Genomic DNA, 25,123 nt, shown 5'->3' on the forward strand with positions numbered 1-25,123 from the left:
GAGTGTATCTCCCATGGGATTTGCAACGTGGGCATGGGCCAATCAGTTCCTTTGGGGTTACTAGGAATCCATGGATAATGAGCTTCAACAAATCTCCAACTTGGTTATGGAGAATGACATCAATCTCTTTGACACTGCTGATTCTTGTGGTACAAGAAGGTTAAATGGGCAGGGCGAGAAGTTTATGGGAAGGTTCATTCGAGAATTTTAAGATTCATCACATATATTCCTTTTCCAGTTTCATTTAATCTGGTATAAATTAATTGTAACTTGGTCCTGCCCTTAATTCATGGTTTTGTTATTTGATTTATGTTTTTTTGCAATGTCATGCTTAGTCAGCCTAATTATTTACATAAATCTATTACTTCAAAGTTTGATCAATGAGTATCTTGTATGATTTGTAGCAAGAACAATATAGGCTTCTCCGTATATTACTAGAAACAAGGGCTCCTTCATACATCTCTAAATAGGAAAAACCCCGTTACGCAGTATACCTAGGTATCCCTCCGGATAAATAATTCAAAGGACCCAGAACATCAACTTATCAGAATATCCTGCTTCGAGTAAACAAAAGTATATGAGTGATATGTTTTGGTACGAAATAAAGTAATAATTATTTATTAACGAAGGGACATGATGTTCAAAAAAATTGGAATAGGGACCACTCGACCCATAAATGCTATGGCCTCTCTCGTTCTTTACCTCCACATTAGGAAGAATATATATATATATATTTGAGGTTGAAACCGACTCAAGTATTGCTAGTTGACTAGATCCATATCAGAAACGACTCTTTCAATATATTTTTTTTATTTCCAAAATTCGAACTGGAATTGATTAGAAAAAATCAATTATATTATCACTTGAATCAATGATATTATTAATTAGAACAAGTCTTCGACTCCGAGACGATGATGATAATGCTCCACAAATTCAACACAACAATATAAACAGGTGAAAATCATATTAATAATTTTATATTTCTCAAACATAATATTTTGTTGTTGTTAATAGAAATTTTGAGTAATAAAACATCCTTTTAATATTTTTTTTAAGGAAAGGTTATACTTACAACTTATTTTCGTTTATAACTTCTTACAATCATGTCTTAACCGTTGATTTTCACCAATTAACAATTATTATTTGTTGCGAATTAATAATTAAAAAGTTATAAACGAAAATAGGTTGTAAGTATAATTTTTTTTTTTTTTTACATCCTTGCAAATATTTTGGTTATGCCAATTACGTTACATTTGATTGATCTGGATAGTGATATGTTTTTTAAAATCCTTATTCTACGTTGGAAATGATATGTTTGGAAACACTGTAAGTGCTATTATGATGGCCAATTTTGATATTGAATATCATGTCATTATTTTAAATTAAAATCCATTTTTTTACTACCGTGCACATATATAAAATATTTTCTGACCCTACTAATATGCGTTAGAAGATAATGAAGCCAACACATTGGACTGTACATTGATGCTAGAAGATACTTTTGTTTTTTTTCTTCTATTTTATTTAATATTTTTTCAATCCTAATTTTCCTTTTCCTTCTTTTTGAAACAAAATTGTTATTGAGAATGAGTCAATTTTATTTTATTTTGCATTCTAATTTTTTAATTAATATTATTGCTTTTATTTTTATTTTTTTTTATAAAAGAATGAAACAATTGTTGATAATGAATGAAGGTAACTTTTGAGTTTTGGTTTAAGTAAGCTATGGCATGAGTAATTAGTCAGTGGAAATAAATTTCGGCTAAAGGGAGAAAAAGAGTTTAGGACGAAAGTAAGAGACAAATGAGAGAGAATATGGTGAATACAGGAGACCAATTGTATCTCCTTCTTTGCATTAGCTATTTAAATCAATCATCATCAATTTAATCTTGATCCTAGCCTACTTATCGTATTACTTATTGGCTTAGCCCATTTGACAACATGTTTGGGCCATTAGGCCCGAAACCTTTAGACTATGTTTTCTCTTAATCTTATCTCATAAGATTCATTTGTCAATTAAGGCCCAAACACATGCTAGGTATTACCATTGAGGTGATATTGGTATGTGATCCTTTAGACTCAATTAGTCCCTGACATAATAAACAAGTTTGGACATTCTTAAACTCTTTCATCGAGCCCAACTTATCTAATTACTACACTGAGCGACAACAATGTTTTATGACCCTATAACTAATTGAGTTGATCAAGTAATCTACTTTTATTAATTTAGATTTCATGTGAATCCATCCCCTCATCTCGTTTATCCACCCTTTATTCAAGAGCAAGGAAATAATATCAACTCCTTAGTGACTAAAAAAAGATTTGCCAAGATAGGGAGCCTTCCTCCATAAACTCTAAAGATGGACCCATGAACTCTTCATGATCGCTTTACTATGAATAGATTTGCAGGTCTTATAGAAGTCATCTGAGTATCAACGATTTTGTGCATAATTAATCTCTTATAGGAGTTGATGAATTACTTCGGTTTGTTCATCTACATTATTGCCCTTAGATCATACCCGTAAATACATTATTTTTCTCATTTTTTTAAGCTAATAGAGTTATTCCATAAAGTGTGATATTTGCATATAACGTATGGTAACAACCTCAAGTGTAAGGATGGTCCACACTACTAAATGATAAGAGATATTACATACATAATAATATTTCTATAAATTTCACTATAGAGTCTCTTAACGGGTCAATTTAGTGCAACTCGATCTACTATGAATCCACATAAGTTAAGGTATGTCATGTATGCACTAATGAGATTTGTACTTTACATCTCTATGCAAGTAATTTAATGTCATAGTAGTCTAATTGAAACAATCAATTAAAAATATCGATCTCCATAACTTAAATTTAAATTTCTATAATTTACTTCGTAGAACATCGACCACTATAATTTCGTTTATTTTGATTTTGGTTTCACGTGAATTTGAAATTGTAAGAAATAATCATGTATAATGAGTAAAAATTATAGTGATTTAAACTCAAATAAATTAAAAAGATTAAAACTGGTATATTAATGATATGAACGATGGCGAAATCTAGGACAAGATCCAATTAGTACCAAAAGACCTAACTAGTAAAATTTAGCTAGTGTTAATATTATATTATTTTTAAAAATCTAACAAATGCCAAGGCTATATTATAATTTTTGAAAAATATATGGGGAATGTTACTCTCATTTTACATGAGAGTAGCTCTCTCATGTTACAGAGAGAAATCATGTGGGACCCATCATTAAAAGATAAAAAAGAAAAAAGAAAAAAGTGGGTGAGATTTTTGATGTGAGACAACATGAGATAACTACCTCATGTAAAATGAGAGTAGTATTTCCCAAAATATATATAGTATTTTTTAAAATCAGCTAATACCTAGGAAAAACCAAACTTTACAAATTAAAACACATGCGAAACTGTACATACTAATTGTTTAGTTTCTTGTATTAAAAAAAATAAAAACTGTTTAGTTTCCCCTAGAAAGGAAAAGAATCCTGGAAGAGGGGGGACATACGAAAAAAAGGTAAAATATAGAATGATGAAAAGGTTAATATGGCCCACAAGGAAAAAGAATTGTTACAATAATATTATAATGATTGGTAACCAAAGGTAAGTGGTGGTGGAGAGTCACGGCAAGATGAGCCTATTTTGAATTCTTACCGGCTGATTTAGATAGGGCCGCTAGCGATGATGTAAACGTGGGATTGAAAGCTTCGGATTGCACTTGAGGTCACCACCGCAAAAGTTAGTTCAAAGGGTAGGAGTGCTCAAGATCTTGTAAAGTTATATTAGTTGCTCATCCAATCAATGTGGTACTATATATCTCAACACGCCCCCTCACGCAAGAGCCCTTTAGGCTAGAAGCGTGGAATTGCACAGGTCCAATTTTTGGTTTACTTTTTTGTGCTTTTTTATTTTAATTCCACTTTAAAACGGGGGACGGTGAGGTTCTGATACCATGTAAAGAATCTTGAGGTCACCACCCCAAAAGCTAGCTCAAAGGGTGAGAGTGTCCAAGGCCTTATAAAAGCCATATTAGTTGCTCATACAATCAATGTGGGATTATATATCTCAATATTGTCTTAACTCTTAACCTTTGACAAACAAAAAAGGAAAGAGAAAAAGAGAGAGCAAATACTGAGGTGTAATGCACTTATGTTGTCCCCTTCTCATCGTCCTCTTCATATCCCTAAAGTGAATAATTGGGCCTATATATGGACCAGCCAATCAAAAGCCCTTTTATGAACCAAAATAAAAGTCTTTTGAGTTTTCCAGTTTTGGAAATACACGTTACTGGGAAAAAAACACGATTCTTAAAAATTAGTTGAGTCCGTCGATGTATTGTAAATTTTAATCTGAACTAGTAATGGCTAGTGTAGATGTCATCCATTAAAATAGGCATACTTGCAAGAAAGTAATTATAGTATTCTGTTCTGGAGTGAACATTAATTGTCTAGCAGGATAGCTAGTATTTGTATCTACGGAGCTTATGGTAAAGATGACAGGTAATGAGAAGTCTTGTACCTTAGGCCAAAGTCTGATGGGATGAACAAGAGGGGTGTGTGTGTGAGTCACCTGCGGTGGATAGGAAGTGCTCTGAGCACAAGTATGTAGGTTGTAGCCATGTTGGCCAGGATAAGTTATCAGATGAGTTTCTAGATGAGTTATGAGATTATCCCCTTTGTTAGCTATAAGGGGTTATATATAGATGAATGCACTAGGGGGCTGTTTGGTTGAAGGAATCTGAACAGAATGATAGATAAATCACAAATGGGAAAGGAAGAAAGCAGCGTTTGGTGTGTTGGGTTTTCTCACTTAGCTAGGTAACTGTGATTGAAAGCATTCCTATTTCCCTAGCTAGGTAACTGTGATTGAAAGCATTCCTATTTCCCTATGTATATGTACTGATTTAGCCAGCCATAGAAACCCATTTGCAAGGTGGTATTGTGAAATACCTCCACATTTGCTCACTGACTGTACACAAAAAAAGACCAGCGTGCCCCTTGTTCCAGCTAAAGTACTTGCAGTGTCCCAAAAGTTCAAGTTCCAAAATACGGTGTTGAAGTACAGAGTCCAATCCTTCTTCACCCCTTCTTGACCCAAACTCAGCCATCTACTGGGATCAATTTTAGGCAATGAAATCAAAGACAGCAACACAAAAGGTAAAAGGGAAATAATCCCCATAGCAACTGCAGTGTAACCAACTATAGCTAAACCAGAATAATTCAGAAAAGATAGCACAGAAGTGGATATGAATATGGACACATAATGAGGTAAACCAGAAGACAATGTTGGAATTACCAATTTGAGGGAACCCCAAAAGGGACCAAAGGGTTCATTAGCCCATATAACAAAGCCACCATTGCAGGTGTAAGATACCGATCAGAGGATATTAAATTCGGATATTACAAGCAGGTGTGAAGAATTGGTGTATATATGCAGGTGTGCAAATAAGTTTGTCTTCTTTTTTCCTCACATTCCCTTTTGATGGCTCTTTTTTATAGTGTGCCGGCCAATCAAAAGTAAGGAAGCCTTTGAGAAAGGTTAGTTATAAAGTCAGGGTTAATTTTGTAAACTCGCACGCATTTTCCCATCTATATGTTACTTACAGCCAAACATAGACTTTACAAAAGTTACCTAAGTTTCCCTGTAAATTTTTTTCCAACCAAACAACTTTTTCTTACATTTTCCTACCAATCTCACTTCCCACCCATTTCCCTATACATAACACTTCCCTATCATTCATAATATTTCTCCTCAACCAAACACCCCCTAGGAGATTCTGCCCCTAGTGGGTAGTTTGTAGGTGACTTAATGGCATGATCTATGCCTAATGGGTGGTTATTGGTAGTTAATGAAAGTTAAGGGAAAGTGGTGAAATGGGATGCTCCATGTAGTGGGGATAGGGAGTGGGCACCATATAAGTGGTCCACAACATAAGCCCCCCAGCCTGGCATTGTGCATAGTCAGAATGTCGGGGTAAAAGTAAAGCCCCCGTGCCTATCAAATAATGTTTAGTGTTGTGAAAAAGGATATGAATGCCGGGAAAACCCAGTTTGCGAATGCTTCCGAGTTCCAAGTTGCTTTATCGTGTTGCTCGTTGGTTGTAGTCGTCTCCGGGTTTGTAATTGCTTCTGAGTTTGAAGCTAGAGGTGGTTTCTCGGATTTGTTAGCCTAAACCTGCAATATATAAAAATAATAATAGTTTATTGCGTACCTGAGTAGGGTGTGAGAACACTATATGATGATGTCTTGTGCGCTGATTAGGATAATTCAGAATCAAATGTTCAACAATTTTACCGCTTCCGAGTAGAAATTGAACAGGTGCCCAAGAGGCCAATTCTGGCGGCAAGGAACTTTGTTTTCCCATTTCCGAGTAGGAATTGGACGGGTGCCCAAGAGGCCATTTCTAGCGGCAAGGGACTTTTAATTTTCCCGTTTCTGAGTAGGAATTGGACGGGTGCCCAAGAGGCCAATCAAGGCGGCAAGGGACTTTATATTCCCGCTTCCTAGTAGGAATTGAACGGGTGCCCAAAAGGCCATTTCTGGCGGCAAGGGACTTTATATTCCCGCTTCCGAGTAAGAATTGAACGGGTGCCCAGGAGGCCAATCAATGCGGCAAGGGACTTTATATTCCCGCTTCCGAGTAGGAATTGAGCGGGTGTCCAAGGGGCCATTTCTGGCGGCAAGGGACTTTAGTTTTGTAGCTGGATTATGATTGCTTCATTCGTGATTTATGATGCTGGTAGATATGTTCCCCCCTGAAAAACAGGAAACATGCAACTTGCAATGAAGATGTCAATCAATTGTTAGAGTAAAAAAGTCTATAAACAAAAGGAAAAGATAGAGTAATTTAAGATACAACTTGTAATGCGCAATTTGCTCATTTTCCAAATTTGGGACACTGATGATGGAAGCAATTACTAATAAATGCTCTGGATTTCTTGATATGCTGACTTCACTTTCTTGCTTTGGGATATTGATCATTGCCAATAATTGTTAAAAAATTGCTATAACATGCTTCACGATATATAATGAATGAGTATTATATGTAGGACTCATATACCAGAAATGTATCACACATATATATAATTACACATAGATTTTCAATTTGACAATATTAAACTATAACATTACAGTGCCTTCCTTTTTAATGTAATGACGTGTAGGTAATACAAAAAATGATATAACCCGTTATAAATTGCAAATGATATACTCCATAACTTCATGCATTCTATTGCATCCTGACTTTTACATCCCCGAAAAGTCGGGTCCACATACCAATAACTTTATCATTATTAATGAGAGTAACTATAGAAGCCATGAATAATTGCCTAGTATAATTATCCATGCATGTCTTATTTTGATTTTTAAATTGAAAAGTGGTTCGACCATATTTTTAAGACCTAAAAATGTGGTTCATTTATGATCATGGTTTTGATACAAATGATAAAAGAAAATATATTTAAAATTAATAATGTAGAACTTGGAATTTTCACACCTGGTTACTCGCAGGTTGTCCAATGACCTTTATTTTCTAGCATTAGAGTAGTGGTGCAATTGATTAGTATTTCGAGTTCCGCTCTATGCAAGGACCTGTATGGAGCTTTCTTGTAACCACATCTGGCGGATTACCCAACAACCTTCATTTTCTGACATTGGAGTAGTGGTACAATTTAGTTGGAGTTCCGAGTTCTTTTAGTTTAGTGATCTTGTCAAAGAATAATCTCCTTGTGATCTTGTTAAAGGATAATCCTGCTACAAAAAACATCTTAAAGGAAATGACTATATCTTCTTCATCTTTAAAAGAATAATCCATGCATGTCTTTTTTTTTTTTTCTTCTTCTTCTTATTCTTTTTTTTTTTAATAAAAACGTCAAAACAAAACAAAGAGAGGACACATTATCATTATCTTGTATATTTTTTTTATGAGTTTTATCTATCTTCCTCTCTAGGTTTGTTATGTCTTCCCTTACAATATTAAGATACAACTATTATCATCATATGCAACTAAGAATAAGCTCATCACATATTGAAGAAAGGGAACGAGAAGAAAGATTAAATACAGTGATAATAATAGCAAACCCACCAAATTTGGTTTTTTCTTTTCTTTTTTAAGTTTCCAAAGTTACCATTTTTTATTTTATTTTTTGAATCTTGGAAATATCCAGAATATTTTATGTATTTCCTAAACACTAGGGGTAATTGACCAAGTGATAACCGACTAATGCCATTGCCCAGAAATTGTGGTATTTATTTTCTTTTTTGCCTTGCGTTCCAAAATAAAAATATGTAACCAACTAAATTGTAACCAACTGACACGTCTTAGATTCCTTATGTGAGTAAAATGGGTAAAGTACAGTAAACTTCGCACCAGTTACCACTCTCTCCTCAGTTCAGTTATTACTAATACTAGGCATGCCAGATTTGTGCCTCTTCTTTTTATGATATATATTGGGGCAAGTTATATTTACAAACTTTTTTGTTTACAAACTCTTACAAACTATACTATATTCTCCGGGGAGAATACAAACTCTTACAAACTACACTATGTTCTCCCGAGAGAACATAGTGTAATTTGTAAAAAAATTCAAAAAAGTTTGTAAACAGATCCTGTCCCAATATATTTCCCTAAAGTTGTACTTTTTTTTTTTTATTTAGGAAAATTAACTCATCCATTGGAAAGCTCCCTAGAAATCAGAAAATATCTTGATCACGTTCACAATTAATAATCTTTAAGATATAAACTTGAAAAAACATCATAGTGGGGTAGCATGTACACAACTCATACTATATTTAGCGAGAAATATTCAGAGAAAATAATAATATGAGAAAAAAAATGATAATAAAATAAAATAAAAAACAAAATACTCTGACTTTAAAGAACTATCCTTCTCTTCATCGTTATCCTTTAAAATAAGATTGTGTTTTATGATTGAGTTAGAGGGGGAAAAAAAAAACTTAGCTTATATTGTTTTTTTTCTGGCTGGTTCACGTTGTCTTGTCTTGGTCGATTCTTCTGTGCTCAATGTTTAGTTCTGGTCAGCATTTGTTGTTGTTGTAGCTTTAATGAGATTTCTTTCTTGGTGTTACATCTCACATCATCTATATTTGATGGCTTGTCTAAAAGCATTCATCCTTAGAAAACAAAAGTTAGTGAGATAAAAAAGAAGTACATTAACCCCTGCCTTGAGTGATGTGAATTAAAAACAAATAAATGAAGATCAAGATCAAAAGAGTGCTTATTGCATTTAGTGGGATAATTGCTAATAACTGTATTTAGTGGAGATACTATAATATAAAGTAACTGCATCATTTTACAAAAATAACTGTATCTGCACTTCATTTTTTTTTCCTCTAGACGTGAACAGTGCACATAAGGTCAAGGGAAAAAAAAAAAAAATGAGAAAGAGAGAATGACTTCCGCTTATAATTTTTCGTGACAAAATTATTTCAAAAAATATTTGTCTTTTTTTTTTTTTTTTTTTTTTAAAGAATGAAATACTATCTCCTTTTAAGAGCAGTATTTGATTTAATAAGTAGCATCTTATCACATATTGAAGAAAGAGAACCAAAAACAAGGGTGAAATATGAAAAACATGCGAAGTTGGAGTTGTGAGATAAAAATGCTGAAAAGAAAAGATACTTAGCTTATAATCCTTGCATGGACGTCAACCCACAGATCGTAGAAAAAAAAAAAAAAGAGATAAAGTGCCAACAACTCGACTTTTTCTACTTGAAGTCATTTGGCTTCTACAATTGTATGGTGGACCAGGAGTGTTGCCCGTCCAGTGCGGGGACGTTGATGCGTCAAATGGTAATAGAGTGGAAATCAAAATTTATCGATTCTCACGTACGGCGCCAAATGTTCTGGAGTGAACATTAATTATCTAACATGATAGCTAGTATTTGTATCTACGGAGCTTATGGTAAAGATGACAGGCAATGAAAAGTCTTGCACCTTAGGCCAAAGTCGGATGGGATGAACAAGGTGTGTGTGTGTGTGTGAGTCACCTGCAGTGGATAGGAAGTGCTCTGAGGACAAGTATGTAAGTTGTAGCCATGGTGGCCAGGATAAGTTATCAGATGAGTTTCTAGATGAGTTATGAGATAATCCCCTTTGTTAGCTATAAGAGATTATATATAGATGAATGCACTAGGAGATTCTGCCCCTAGTGGGTAGTTTGTAGGTGACTTAATGGCATGATCTATACCTAATGGGTGGTTATTGGTAGTTAATGAAAGTTAAGGGAAAGTGGTGAAATGGGATGCTCCATGTAGTGGGGATATGGAGTGGACACGATATAAGTGGTCCACAACATATTCCAAGTTGTATGATCTGCAGAAATAATTCTGTAGACCTTATTTACACAAGATTGTTTGAACAGTGCTGTTGGTCACCACCAAGATGTGAAAAAGACAATACTTATTTAGGAGGAAAAGATAGAGGGAATGGAAAGTGGGGTTTATGTTACTTGGACTTACAAGTTGAGTAAACTAATCAATCAACAACCAAGATATTATCACTTTATATTCAAAATCACAAATTCTGTGACACGTAATAATATGTTAATAATTCGTGGATCTAATCTAGACGAGTATTTTCTCACTGAATTGGCAATTTATTGTCAAATTTTGCCTGAATTGCCTCAATAACCCTTGCTTTTACAATTCAGAACATGTGGCCAAACCCAACAAATTAACAATATATAAGACAAAATCAGGTATAAATTAAGAGAAATCATAGTCTTTGCTATAGGAGACAACTGGTTTTTTCTACCGACTCAAAAAGATGGGGACCCACTCCAAATTTTTTCTCTTTTTCTGAACAATGAAACCCACAATATTTCTGTGTCTATGAGAGGAGAAGAAATCTTCCCTTTTGCTACGTAGAAATATAACCCATAAATTAAAGGAAGCCCAAAAAAAAAACAATAAATAAAAAGATTTTGCAAATTCAGTATTGTCAAAAAAGGAACATTGCTACGCCTATAATGATAATAATGTGCCTTTACAGCACGGCATTCAGATGTGGATAAAAGTCATCGGCAATCTGCACCAACTGCATCAAGAATGGATTTGAAACCATCTCGTTCCAAGCATGCAGCTAATTCAGCCTAAAACCAATTGAATGAGAATGAGAATTTTGGTGCATATGCTAATTGATTTTAGAATCATCAACCATAATCATGAACACGTGCAAGATTAATACCTTTATCTGAGGAATAAGTGCAGGTCCCCCATAAGCAAATGCGGTATAGAGCTGAACAAGAGTTGCTCCAGCACGTATTTTCTTGTATGCATCCTCACCACTAAATTGATATACAAGGATCAGAGAAATTATTGTATAATTTAATTTAATTTTCAAATGATAAAAAGAATACCAAAACAGATAGCTAGAAACCAACTGCGCTAATGAAGGAGTGAAGAATCATGTAGTTTTTACCTGCTAATGCCACCGCAACCAATCAAAGGAATCTTTCCCTGATATACATGAATTCACAGAGACAAGTTGTTAAGCGTGACTAGCATATATAAGTAAATCACAACAAAGGAAAAAAGAAAAAAAGAGAGAAAGGATTGGTTACTAGCATATATAAGTGCTTATGAGTGTATAAATTAACAACGGCGGATACTATATTGCTTGCATCATCCATCCAGAGTAGTGGCATGCATTGGAGAGATAGGATTGGATGCACTAAATCTACTCTTATCTCAGTACAGTTTACAAATCACAATATAAAACCAACAAACGTACCCTTGTCAAGATATACATATCCTTCAAAATATTGGTAGAGAGATTGAAGAGAGGCTTCCCACTCAAGCCGCCAGCTTCCGAAGCCAATGGATTTCTACTGACTGGATCTGGTCTTGAAATGGTTGTATTTGATATAATCTGGAAACAATAAATAAATAAATAAAGAGAAAATGAAGTAAAGATTGCACAATTTGAAGCTTTATGTTTTTGCTACAATTTGAAATTAGTGATAGAGCAGAGAGATACCAGTCCATCTAAGTGAAGAGCCAAGGCAACCTATAATCAAAGTATAAATCGTTATACAGCATATGGCATGATGCAGATCAGAGAAAATACACTAACATGCGCATACTTACTGCAGCAATATCTTCAAGGTCTTCTTTTGACAAATCTGGAGCAATTTTTACCAGCAATGGAGGTGGGCCCTCCTCACCCCATTGCATCTCATCACGAGCAGCCTGAACCTTCAGAAGAAAGCAAATTTTGCTAAAGTCAATGTCTCAAATATGAAATACAAGAAACACGTGGAGAAAGCTACACAATCTAGTTTCTACCTTCTTCACAAGATCCTTCAATTGCTTTCTTCCTTGAAGCATGCGTAAGCCAGGGGTATTGGGTGATGAAACATTAATCACCTAGGAAGGAATAAAAGCATAAACAGAACAGAATACCAAGCATTCGTCTCAAAAATTTGAGGTAAGCTAAGCTGCATGGATACTTAATTATAAAAAAAATGGGAATCCTATATTGGTTGTTTCACATACCTCTCTTCCGTGTTAACTAAACTTTACCCATTTCCTGGGCAAATTCCCTCTCATCCTTTCAGCTTCTCCTACATGAGTTTTCTCATTTTTCTAAACCAGGGCAGTAGCAATGGAGATGGCAACATTCATATTAATACTCACACGTTTGGGTGACCATATTACTCACATTATGTTTTGGAAGAATGTTTGGGTGGGAAATTTGAAAGATATAAAATCCTTCCCATGGCTGATTTTCCATCCTCTCTCCATAACGAACTTTCTTTTTAAATAAAAGAATTTAGCTGAAGCATTTACCTCGAGTGGTTTTTAAGCAAACATAAAATGGGAATGCAGTTGGCCAAAGTGGACTTCTGATATTTTACCATTTTTCTCAGTTGCACAACTATCTCAGATTTAAGTTTCCTACAATTGACACATTGATTCTTGTCCCTTAGTTATAAGACAGGCATGCTTGGCAGACCACCAATTTATTATCAAAATAGAATCCTATTGCTAGGGAATTTAGAAGTGTTAGATATATTAACAAAAATCATCATTGCACTTGTTAAGAACCTTGATTTCACCACCCCAAAAGCTAGCTCAAAGGGTGGGAGTGCCCAAGGCCTTATAAACCTCACATTAGTTGCCCATACAACCAATGTGGGACTATATTTCTCAACACGTCCCCTCACACGAGAGCCCACTGAGCTTAAAGGGTGGACAACATACAAGCCCACCTACATGTGGAAATTCCACTACAAAGAAAGTGGGAGGCGGTGAGATTTCGAAGGCTCTGATACAATGTTAAGAAACTTGAGGTCACCACCTCAAAAGCTAGCTCAAAGGGTGGAAGTGCCCAAGGCCTTATAAACCTCACATTAGTTGCCCATACAACCAATGTGGGACTATATTTCTCAACAGGACTTTCTCTTGACAGATTAAACTTTTAAGATAGTTGGGTTTCTTCACATGGTTGAAGAGGGTCCTTGACCAAGTAGTCATCAGCTAAACCCTTGATGCCACCATTCTTTAAATTAAATGATAATCTTAGCACATACCCTGGGTAGACATGTGCTTCATCCACATTTCAATGACGGGTGATTTTTATTAGAAGATGTATGTATGCTAAAGATATTAATGAAAAACATCAATGGACCATATTGTAATAGCTTAAGATTCTAGCATAATCAGTCCCTAGACATGGACAAGGAGAATTAAGCAAACAGTAAAGGCAATGATACTTGGTATAAATCTTTGATTTCTTTAATCATTATAATGCTCCCAGACCTCTTTTCCTCACTAACCCAAAATTTCGCACAGAAGACTTAAATTTCAATTTGTTTGCTTTTATAACGAAGAAGATGATGGACCATACACCGTCAAAGTTCATTGTTAATCTATACAGAAATTCCATGCTTTAGACATAAGCATAATTTTATAAGGGATCAAAATGACAAAATCATCTTTTCTTTAAAAAATAAATAAAATGTTTGACAATACATGTCAAACCTGTCAAACAAGGAAATATTACTAACTACTACATTATTTATAATCTGCAGTGATCATAGCAAGATAAGTGGCGGCATATAATTTTTCTATCTTCCCTTTATTTTCTACAAGAGGCATATAAGAATTTTTTTTTTTACCAAGTAATCAGCATATTGGGATAATGTATGAACTCCTTGAACATAGTCTGCTGCAGCATCTTCACTTGTCTTGTTCTTCCCAAGATTGACACCAAGAATGCCAGGGCCAGCTTTTCCACCATGTTTGACTTCATTATTGGAAGAAGTTGAAGTGCTAGAAGTTTCATCTAATTTCCTCTTACCATGCTGAGCACCCAGACGCTTTGCAACAGCAACAATTCCCTCACTGTTAAAGCCACATCTATTTATAACAGCACTGCACATTCAATTGATCAGTCTTAGAACAATCAACAATGTAGATAACATAAAAAAACTTTTAAAAACTTCGTCCTATCCAAAGTAACAACTTTCACACTCCCAACAACCCCTTCTACAATATTTTGAAGTGATTATAAAAGTTAGAAAGATGAAACAGAAACAATCTATTAATTGGCAACAGAAGTATAAAGAAACAAAATACAAACTCTTACCCTTCCATTCGCAACCTGAAGATACGAGGCTTTGGATTGCCTTCCTGGGGGACAGGAGTAACAGAGCCAACCTCCACAAAGCCAAAGCCCAAAGCAAGAAAACCATCTACTGCCTCGGCGTTTTTATCAAAGCCTGCAGCAAGACCTAATGGGTTGGAGAACTTTCTTCCCCAAACCTCTAGCCCTAAGATTGATGGGTCAGGCCTCTTCTCCCTCGGAACCCAACCACGTGCTGCAGCCGATACACCTAGTCTGTGTGCAAACTCAGGGTCCAACAAAGCGAAAAAAGGATTCACAAGTGTTGTTGCTGAGAATAACCATCCACTGCAAGGAAGATAGCTTCAAATCAAATTAAGCTTGAAATCAAATTAAATCATTTTTAAGGCATGCACTTCATTTTCTAATCAAGCATTACCAATCATTTTTCTCATGTGAAATTACTTATTCCTTCTGCATAAGTAAAATTTTAGAAGAATACCTTCACAACGGACATAAAAAGTTATTTTTTTCCTTCAAATAAAAAGGATATAGTATAATGAATTAAACACAGAATTAAAGAAGCAAAACAGACTGCAAACAACACTCAAACTCCCAAATGAAGTACCAGAAAGTAGCTTCATCCACAGTACTCACATAAGCTCCACCAGCTATAAGTAGGCCTATGGTGGCTCCTGTGAACAACCGTCCCTGTAATTCAAAGAAATCAGGGTAAGTAAACTACCTCAAAAGTCACAAACAAGAACCAGATAAGTTACAGCTTACATGTACAAGTAAACTACAAACTTAATCACATAATACAGACAATGCATGTTTTCTTAAATATGTTTCCATGATATATCTCTAAGATCTTTCAAAACATTAACATATGAAATCACTCTCTGCAACGTGCACAATGCATTGGCGAATTGCAGCATGCTAAATGAATTGGGCATCTTCCAACCCAAAATTTTCCTCAAAATTAATCTTTTGACTGAAAAACCCAGCTATAACAGAAGGCAAACACATCAACAAGACAATGCATAACGTTAACGAACACACACACACACACACACACACACACACACACATATATATATACAAAAAGGGAATAAAAAGCATACTTTCTTAGAATAGTGACCGATCTTAGGAGCAATTTCTGGTGCAGAAGAAAAACATCTGACGCCAGGAAGTTGATTCGAAACTACCCTTTTGAGAAAAAAATCTCTCAGTAACTTTCTAGAAGACCATGCGGCCATGAGTTTAAAAGAAATCACAAAAATCTCTAACAACCGTAACTTTAACGCAACACCCAGAAAAAAGTCTTAGAAGGGAAGGGGTGTGACGTGGCGTGGCACGGCACGGCACGGCACGGCACAGAGGGCGATATATTCTCAAAGTTTCACCCTTTCGGTTATCGTTAGGTTCAAATTGAAAAAGCTAGAGGCAATACACGAGGCAAGTTATATGAATATGATATAAACTCATGCTTCCAGGTGCAATGGGTAGTAAGAGGAAGCTCAAGGCGATGTTCTGAAATTTGAACAGAAGTGATGAACGACGGTGCGAATTCGAGAACAGGAATGTGGTGATTCCGGCGGTGCTTACAAGAAGCAGACGCAGACGATGATTTCGTTTCGGTTTGATGTAATGTAACAATGGGATACCAAGGGGAGATATACGATGCCGTTTTATTAAAAGAATGGTGCTTTTTAATGTAAGTATGGGATTGGGCCTTGAAACCCATAAAATATACTGGGCTCTGCTTTGAAGCCCAAATGAACTAGTCATGCAGTAGCGGTGGAAGTAATTGGCGGCGGCACTTAGCTTCTTCGGTTTGATCACTGTGCTCTTATTTGTGTTTGTTTGTTTCTGTTGCTCACTCTGTTTGTTGGAAATGGTGATGGAAATCCTAACTCTTGCAAGTTTACCTCATCCAAGCATATTCCTCTCGAGATCCAGGACCAGGTGGACTTACAGTCCTCTCAGTCTCAAATGCTCAGCTCAATCTCCTCCTTTAGGTTATTCTCATTTTTTTTTTTTTAATTTTGAATTTACTGTTCTGAAAATTGCTATGTGGATCCACTCACGGTGTGTTTGGTTCAGTTGACAATGCAGATAAATTTATTGAAGGTTCGAAGAAGGGGAACGTGATTCCTCTATACCGATGCATATTTTCAGATCACCTCACTCCTGTTCTTGCTTATCGGTGTTTGGTTAAGGAGGATGAGAGGGATGCTCCTAGCTTTCTCTTTGAATGCGTTGAGCCCGGCCTTCAGATGTCCAGTATCGTAAGCACATTTCCACTCGTTATTTTATACATGTGCATGTGCCTGGTGTTATGTAATTAGTCTGCCTTAATTGTATTAGGGGAGGTACAGCATGGTCGGTGCTCAGCCATGTATGGAAATTGTGGCAAAAGAGAACATGGTTACTATTATGGACCACGAGGCAGGAAGCAGGACTGAGGAAATTGTTGAGGATCCATTGGTCATTCCTCGTAGGATCATGGAAAAGTGGACACCCCAACTAGTTGATGAACTTCCCGAAGCATTTTGTGGTATGTGATATGGACTCATAATTACGATTTTCTTTATTTTTCCAATTTAGTTAGTTGTAGCATGGTGGCCCTGTTTGCAGTGTGTGATATTTAAGTCTTCAAGTTTGGTTGGTGTATAAATAAAACCACTCCCAGTTAAACCCTACTAGCGAGTGTGGGGTGGAGGAATCCTTGTATAAATACAAAAAAAAAAATACAAAAAAAATTGGTTGGTACATAAGTAGTTAGGTTCAGACATCCAGTAATCATCCTAACTTGTTTTCTTTTTTTCTGTATTGTAATTTGATCTTGTTTTGCAATGACTGGATTATCCAAAGAGATATCTGGTTATACTTTTTTTCCCCCAACTTTTAAGTGTATCTGTAAATGCCAATGTAAAGATTGAATGGTTCTATGACTTTTTGCACACGCCAATTGAGATTTCTTGCTCACTTCAACTGTTGAGAAGATTCGTTTCAATAGACCTAAGCAATTTTGTCATGGGTTTCATGATATATGTTTGACTGTGTGCCATTTTCTTTATACAGGTGGTTGGGTGGGTTATTTCTCTTATGATACTATGCGCTATGTAGAAAAGAAGAAACTTCCTTTTTGTAATGCCCCACTAGATGACAGAAACCTTCCTGATGTTCATCTGGGCCTTTATGATAATGTGATTGTGTTTGATCATGTTGAAAAGGTACTTTATATTTTCCTTGTTCTTTCCAAATGTAATTATTTCTTGTAAGAAAATTGTGCTTCAATTTATAACTTCATTCACATTTTTTATGTTAATAGTATTTATTAGAACACAGATCATGTTAATTATAAGCACTTTACTCTTTCTTTTGCTATCAACATGTTTTATGAGAAAGTCATGACTGCATCTAATCAATTGAGAGATAATAATTCTGATTGTAATGATCCACTGAAAGATTTTACTGTTTTGATATTGGAGGAATTTTCTATTTTCTTTATTTAAATTTGTTCAACCCAGAAAGCATATGTGATTCATTGGGTTCGGTTAGATCGATATTCTTCTCCTGAGGAAGCCCTCAGTGATGGAATGGACCGACTGGAAACTCTAGTATCTCGTGTGCATGATGTAATTACGTGAGTAAACTATTTTATCCTATTGTTTTTTATTCTTGGCTTAACATTTCAAATTAAGTTTAGGAGTGGCGTTCTTTTTGGTTGTTAAGGTATCTTCAATTGTAATTGTCAATTTCAGCCCAAGACTACCTGCAGGTTCAATAAAGTTATACACTAGTCTCTTTGGTCCTAAACTGGAGATGTCAAACATGACAAATGAGGAATACAAGAAGGCGGTATTGCAGGCTAAAGAACACATACTGGCTGGTGATATTTTTCAAATTGTACTAAGTCAACGGTTTGAGCAGCGAACTTTTGCAGATCCTTTTGAAGTCTACAGAGCGCTGAGGATTGTTAATCCTAGTCCATATATGACTTATTTACAGGTTTGCCAATTTCTTCTGACATGATTTTTTAATATTAAGCTTGCATTCAAAGGATAACTTGTTGGAATATATTCCGGTATCAGGCCAGAGGGAGTATTTTGGTTGCTTCAAGTCCAGAAATTCTTACACGAGTGAAGAAGGTAACCTTGTGCAACAATTACTCAAATAATTGGCTTTATCTTTTAATTTTCTTCCTACACAATGTAAATAATTTATTATAGTTAGCCTTGTTCATGTTCATTAACTCTTCTTTCGAGTTTCTGCCATTTTACTAGACTTACTTGTTAACATTATGAACTCCATTACTGGTCTAACAAATATTAATCGGCATTACATATCTTTGTTGACAGAGAAAAATCACCAATAGGCCCCTTGCTGGGACTGTTAGAAGAGGAAAAACACCAAAAGAAGATATCATGTTGGAGAAAGACCTTTTGAATGATGAAAAGCAATGTGCAGAGCATGTAATGCTAGTTGATTTGGGGAGAAATGATGTTGGAAAGGTATATAGTTCTCATTTCCAGGCTTATTATGTTTTATTTTTTCAAGATTAAATTCTTGTATTTTGAGGACTAAGGTTCCCAGCAACCCTTGATCTAAATGTAAACAAAAATATCAAGAACAGACACACAAAAAGTAAGATATATTAGCCTCACACTAATAGCAATTGAGCATCACTTCTAGGAAGAGAAAGCATGCCGTTTTCTAGACTCTTAAAGCATTCATAGCTGAAATTCATTGCTGCTCAGAAACAGCACCAAATAGGATACACAGACAAACACATACATACATATTGGGGTCATATCAGGTGAGAAGAGTGTTTCATGGTGAGAGGTAAAAGGAGCACTTGACCATTGGATTTTACATGAATGATCTAGATAAGAAATTTTCTATAGGGTCACATGACCACTTTTAAAAGTCACATGTCTTTATGTTCTAATCCTGACCACACATGCAGGAGGATTCGATGGTCAATAGTTGCTCTTGTCACTTATATGCCCCTAAATTCAATTTTTTTTTACTGTATAATATCCATCTTTTTTCGTCCATCCAGCTTGGGCTGCTTAAACTGTCTTATTTTCTTATATTGGGTGAGAAGTAATGGCCCTTGAAAGGCTGCTTAGGGTTGTTTGGACTGATACACGTGTTTTTGGTTGCTCCAAGAAATATTCATGAATTTACTCTTGACTTTCTTGAGTATAGTCTTCCTCCTCTAGAGTGATGTGTTGGCTTTAAGGATATCATTTTCATCAAATCTTTTCCATCACCATGTCCACTAACTTTAGTAAAACTCCACAAAATGCTGATGTAAATCATCTTGGACTTTATAAGATTGATTGATGGTAGCTTCCTTTTTTATTTTCATAAAATGTCTCTTATCATATAAATCATCTGATGTGCAAAATCTTTATCTTCAGCACTAGATCTTGCTTTTGTAGACACAGGAATTTTAGAGGATGGTCCTTGTTTGATATGTGCAAAGAAAAAATTCCAATCTCACGTGCCTTGTTAACTGAGTCAAAATTTCATAATGTTAACCATTGCATATATGCTGTCTTGCTATTGAACCTATATCTTTACATGCATTCCATAGTTGCTCTACAGTTTGGTAGTTTATGATCCTAATGGTTTATAGTTTCTCTACAGTTTGGTAGCTTATGATCCTAATGGTTTTACTCTTTTACTGAATTGTGCATGATGAGTAAACCATTTCTTTTATTTTCGTAGACATGTGCTTAATACAAGATGAATGAATATACAGGTCTCCAAACCCGGTTCTGTTCAAGTTGAAAAGCTTATGAATATTGAGCGCTATTCCCATGTTATGCACATAAGTTCAACGGTAAGTTCTTTCTTGCAAATTATAAGAATTCGAATATATATATATATATAATCTTTCCCTCAAATTTCATTTCAACAATATAAATTTGAAAAGTAATACCCATTTCATTAGAGATTTTTCTATTTCGATTTCATATATGATATATTACACATAATCTGTAATCTTCAAATTTTCTGTTTTTGGGGTCTTTCTTTTCAAATTGAAGAATAAACTCCCTGAGCTCCTATAATGTTAGATTTAATGACATCTGCTTCAATACTGACCAATAGCTTTCCAATCTTAGACCTTTCGAAGTTGAAACCAAGAAGGCCTATACTTTAATTCAGTATATTTTTTCCCAAGAAATTTTCCGTGGGAGCTTATTTCAAGGGATTTTGAATATGAAGATCTTTTAATTTTAAAATTAGGTTCTCATTTTTCAGCGAGAGTATTTCAATATTCACTGCATTTTCACGTTTAAAAGCATAAAGCTGAAGTTGGTCGGAAATGAATTGAAACCTAAACAACACATGTAGATGGAGAGTTGTATCTATGCTTGGGCACGATGCAATTGATGTTCATATCCTTCAGATAGAAAATCCATGAGTTATTCAATTGATTCATATGAATAAATACAACATATTTATTCAATATAACTACTTTTTTATAAATTATGATGTATTAGTACTTTTATCAGTAGGTTATTTAAGATTTTTTTATGATTCCTGTTAGAAATGGCCTTTGTCTTTCCTTTAATATTTTTTAACTTCTCAAGATTTTCATTACAACATATTTAGTGTATATACTAGTCTGCAAAATCTAAAGGGCAGTAAATTGTTTATGGTGCATGGGTTGTGTTTCCCATTCACTTTTCTTGGAACTTCAATTTTTTCATTAATTAAATGACACAAAAGCTTGTCAATAGGATTCCCGCTAGCTTTTGCTCAATTCTGTTTGTTTATCCTCTTACCTGCACTATTGATTCTTTTGGTGTGTTTGACGGAAAGTCATTCTTCTATTTTGTTATTTTGTCTCCAAGTATACAGAATTTCTTCGTCATAATTCCCTTTGAAAACCCAAAGTCTCCTCTAAGATCAACTCTTGTATATTTGTCAATTTGCCTAAGGGATTGATACTAACATTATTTGTAGATTCATAACCCTGACTGACAAGGTTTTTATCTTCTGATATGTGGAAGCAAGTGAGCTAGAGTCCCTTCTGGTTTTACTTGGTTCCAATTATTTCTGCCAAAGTCCAAATTCTATTGTCCGGTTTGGCAAAAATGAATTTAGTGCAGAAGCTTGTTACGGATAATGGAAAACTGTAACTGTCTTTGCAGGTCACTGGGGAGTTACTGGATCACTTAACAAGTTGGGATGCATTGCGAGCTGCATTACCTGTTGGTACAGTTAGTGGAGCACCAAAGGTAAATCTATCTTAGCATCCTTCAAGGCTATAGCCTAGGTGTTTGCAGTCTCTTTCTCCTCGCTGATGTAGTTTCTGGTATAGTTTGGCACTTCCCTTTCTGATATTCCTTGTGCTTAATACATGGGGATTGTTGAGAGAAAGATGGGATGGTGGGGGGTTCTCACTAACATTGTGAGAACAACCGCTAGATACCGTTTGTTGATTGTCACCAACTTAAGATTGCAGTCTTGGTTTGAGTTTTTTTTTTTGGTCCTAAATTGTTATCTTTATCTGTGCTGTACAACAGGTGAAAGCCATGGAGTTGATTGATCAGTTGGAAGTCGCAAGACGTGGGCCATATAGTGGGGGATTTGGAGGCATATCTTTTTCTGGTGATATGGACATTGCCCTTGCTCTGAGAACCATAGTTTTCCCAACTAATACTCGTTTTGACACAATGTACTCGTATAAGGATGTGAACAAACGCAGAGAATGGGTTGCCCATCTCCAGGCTGGAGCAGGAATCGTGGCTGACAGTGACCCAGCTGATGAACAAAGAGAATGTGAAAACAAAGCTGCAGCCCTTGCCCGTGCCATTGAGCTTGCAGAATCTTCATTTGTTGATAAATGATTTGGATTTATCCATCTGTGATGCATCCTTTGTGAGATGAATATTGGGGGCAGATGATAGGATTTTAATCATTAAGTTATAGGGAGAATCCTGAAAACCATCTTTTGTTATGTCTTGTGATAGGGAGCTGTACCTCCGCAATTCCATTTTGGGAAGAGGATGGAGTTGGAATCATGGAAAGAAATGGACAAAAGGTGTTTAATTAGTTCATGATGAATGTTGACATGTATCATCTAGACAGTGGAAATTGAGCCCTATTTATAATCGTAAGTGGGGAGGAAACACCGATATGGGGTGACCTTAATATAATAATTAACAAATTGTGAGATCGTAGTATGGGTTCGTAAGATTGTATTTAGAACACAAAATTATCTGTAATTTTTTATGTAATAAAAATTTCTAGGATAGAGAAAGAACTTGATACTAATTGTTAATTGAGTAGGGTATTGTAACAATCAATTAGAGTTACTATCAATGTTATTATCAATCAATTTCATCTTTAGATTGATTATGTTGATTTTATCTTTGTATGGTTATGATTATCTATATTTAATGCTTTCACATTAAGCATGGAGAATCATAACTAGGGGTGATAAACGAGCCAGGGGTCTTTGACTCGGCTCGTGAAGGCTCAGGCTTACATGCCTAATATTGGTTGTTGGAACCAGACTTGGACTTGTATAAAAGCTCGTTTAGTAAAAAGGCCTCAGGCTACAATTCAAAAGCTCGGCCTTGGAGCTTCTCAGGCTGGCATAATATATTAATTTTTATTTTTATTTATGTAATAGCCCTCTCTCTCCTCTCAATCCATTTCACCCTTATTTTTTTAGTTAAACAAACTTTTTGAATGATTTTGTTCTATATTATGTTGTTTCGATATACATTGAATTTATGAATATTTATGGAATTACTAGTGTTGTTCATTGTATATTCTGTTTAGATAAATTTTTATTGTCTTATTTTTTTCTAACAGGCCAAATCAGGCTTTTATTTTTTGTAAATAAGGCAGGCCACAGGCCGATAATTATATTCGTAACAGGTAACAGGCTTGGTAAAGCCGACACATTTAATCACAGGCTTAGCCTTTTAAGACCAAAGTTTGGCTCGGCTCGGTCCATTAACACCCCTAATCATAACCATACAAATGTGAAAATAAATATAAAGTATTAAATATAAGGAATCATAACTATACAAAGATGGAAATAAATATAACTATTGGATCAATATAATCGATCTAACAGTGAAATTGACTGGTAGTTACATTGATAATAATCCTAATTGATTGTTATAATATCCTACCCCATTGTTAATTACTACTAAAATTTAATTAAATTTGGATTGAAATTGTATAAGATCATATTTAACTCGTAAGTCACAAACTCAGGTCTAAGTTGAAGTTATACATTAACAACTTAAAATATTAAAAGATAGGAGATGGTTATACTTACCACGAAGTAAGTTTATCACCCTTACAACCAATCTCATCACCGTTAGATTAGAATTAAATCTAACGGTTCATAATTATCTCTTATAATTTTAATTTTTTCTCTATCATCCTTTCTTTGTCTTTCTCTAAGTTTGGAAATTACCTCTCTAATTCTCTCTTCATCGTTACGGAGATTGTACATGGATAAATTATCTTTTTTTTTATCCTTTTTACCATCTTACAACACCCAATTTCTTTTTACCATCGTTACAAAACATTGCTTCATCCTCTCTTCATTGGTCTTATGCCCCATGGACAACACCCAACCTTTTTTATCCTCCCAGGACTCAACTATTATCCATTTGCTATAAAGTAATGACTTTTTAATAAAGAATGAATTGTTAAAGTAATTCTTACAAGCGGAAAATAAAAGTGTTTCTTTCATTACTGAGAATGCAAAAAGTTATTAAGTTATAATGAAAGACACATACTTGTAGTCTGTTAGAATTAAGCCTACGTGTTACAAATGTAACTGAAACAGAAAGAAAGATTAACTACGAAGCATTGGCAGAGAAACCCATTTCCTCTGTTCATACCCAAGGAACCAAAACTGTGGAGGAATGCCAAGCCATGATTCACAAGAGTTTACAAAGTATCTCAATTCTTCTTCCTTCTTCATTTTCCTTTTTTACCTTTCTCCATCAATAAACTGAAACATCTTAATAGGGTTTAGGGTTTTGTTATACCACTCTTATTTTCTTTTTTAAGTTTAATCCCTTTTTTTCTCGCGAATGAGGTTTATCTTCAAATTGGGTTTTGAAAATTTTGAGTATTTGCTGAAGGAAAATGTGAACTTTCAAATTTCACCATTTGAAAGTAGTATTTTTTTTTCAGTGCAATCAGTGTTAGGGAAGAAGAAAAAAAAAGTTTATGGGGTGTGTTCTGATTCATATTGCTTTTGCTTTTTCATTTCATTATTCTCCAAAAGTTTATTTTCGAATTGGGTTTTGAGATTTCTGAATATTTGCTTGAGAAAGTTGAATAAATAATCACACTTTCATCACCATTGGAAATGCAATTTTTCATTGAGGAATCAGTTGCAAATGATAATTTGTTACTTGGTGGATTCATTTCATTGGTCTTTGACAGCTCCAACGGTGAGGTTTTTGAGAGAACACTTGGAGAAAGCTGGGTGTGGTGTAAAAGACAATTTTTTCAAAGC

The 25,123-nt window shown here is 35.0% G+C and overlaps 2 protein-coding genes across 2 annotated transcripts; one reads left to right on the plus strand and one right to left on the minus strand.

Moving 5' to 3' along the window:
• Positions 1-10,694: 10,694 nt before the first annotated feature.
• On the minus strand, positions 10,695-16,227 carry LOC133317409 (dihydroorotate dehydrogenase (quinone), mitochondrial). Its single transcript, XM_061519270.1, has 11 exons — positions 15,723-16,227; positions 15,227-15,309; positions 14,623-14,946; positions 14,153-14,408; positions 12,318-12,398; positions 12,120-12,227; positions 12,010-12,039; positions 11,764-11,901; positions 11,452-11,489; positions 11,218-11,317; positions 10,695-11,122 (listed from the first exon to the last, which is right to left on the minus strand). The coding sequence occupies exons 1-11, from the start codon at positions 15,855-15,857 to the stop codon at positions 11,048-11,050; spliced, it is 1,368 nt and encodes a 455-aa protein (XP_061375254.1). The 5' UTR covers positions 15,858-16,227; the 3' UTR covers positions 10,695-11,047.
• A 258-nt stretch (positions 16,228-16,485) lies between these two features.
• Positions 16,486-22,913, plus strand: LOC133317408 (anthranilate synthase alpha subunit 2, chloroplastic-like). Its single transcript, XM_061519269.1, has 11 exons — positions 16,486-16,619; positions 16,705-16,889; positions 16,969-17,158; positions 17,686-17,837; positions 18,135-18,250; positions 18,369-18,615; positions 18,699-18,755; positions 18,966-19,118; positions 20,378-20,458; positions 21,777-21,863; positions 22,152-22,913. The coding sequence occupies exons 1-11, from the start codon at positions 16,496-16,498 to the stop codon at positions 22,473-22,475; spliced, it is 1,716 nt and encodes a 571-aa protein (XP_061375253.1). The 5' UTR covers positions 16,486-16,495; the 3' UTR covers positions 22,476-22,913.
• Positions 22,914-25,123: the final 2,210 nt, after the last annotated feature.

Source organism: Gastrolobium bilobum, unplaced genomic scaffold (genome assembly GCF_033153095.1).
Source record: "Gastrolobium bilobum isolate Gb01-03AN ecotype WA unplaced genomic scaffold, APGP_CSIRO_Gbil_v1 utg6194, whole genome shotgun sequence".
Taxonomy (NCBI): domain Eukaryota; kingdom Viridiplantae; phylum Streptophyta; class Magnoliopsida; order Fabales; family Fabaceae; genus Gastrolobium; species Gastrolobium bilobum.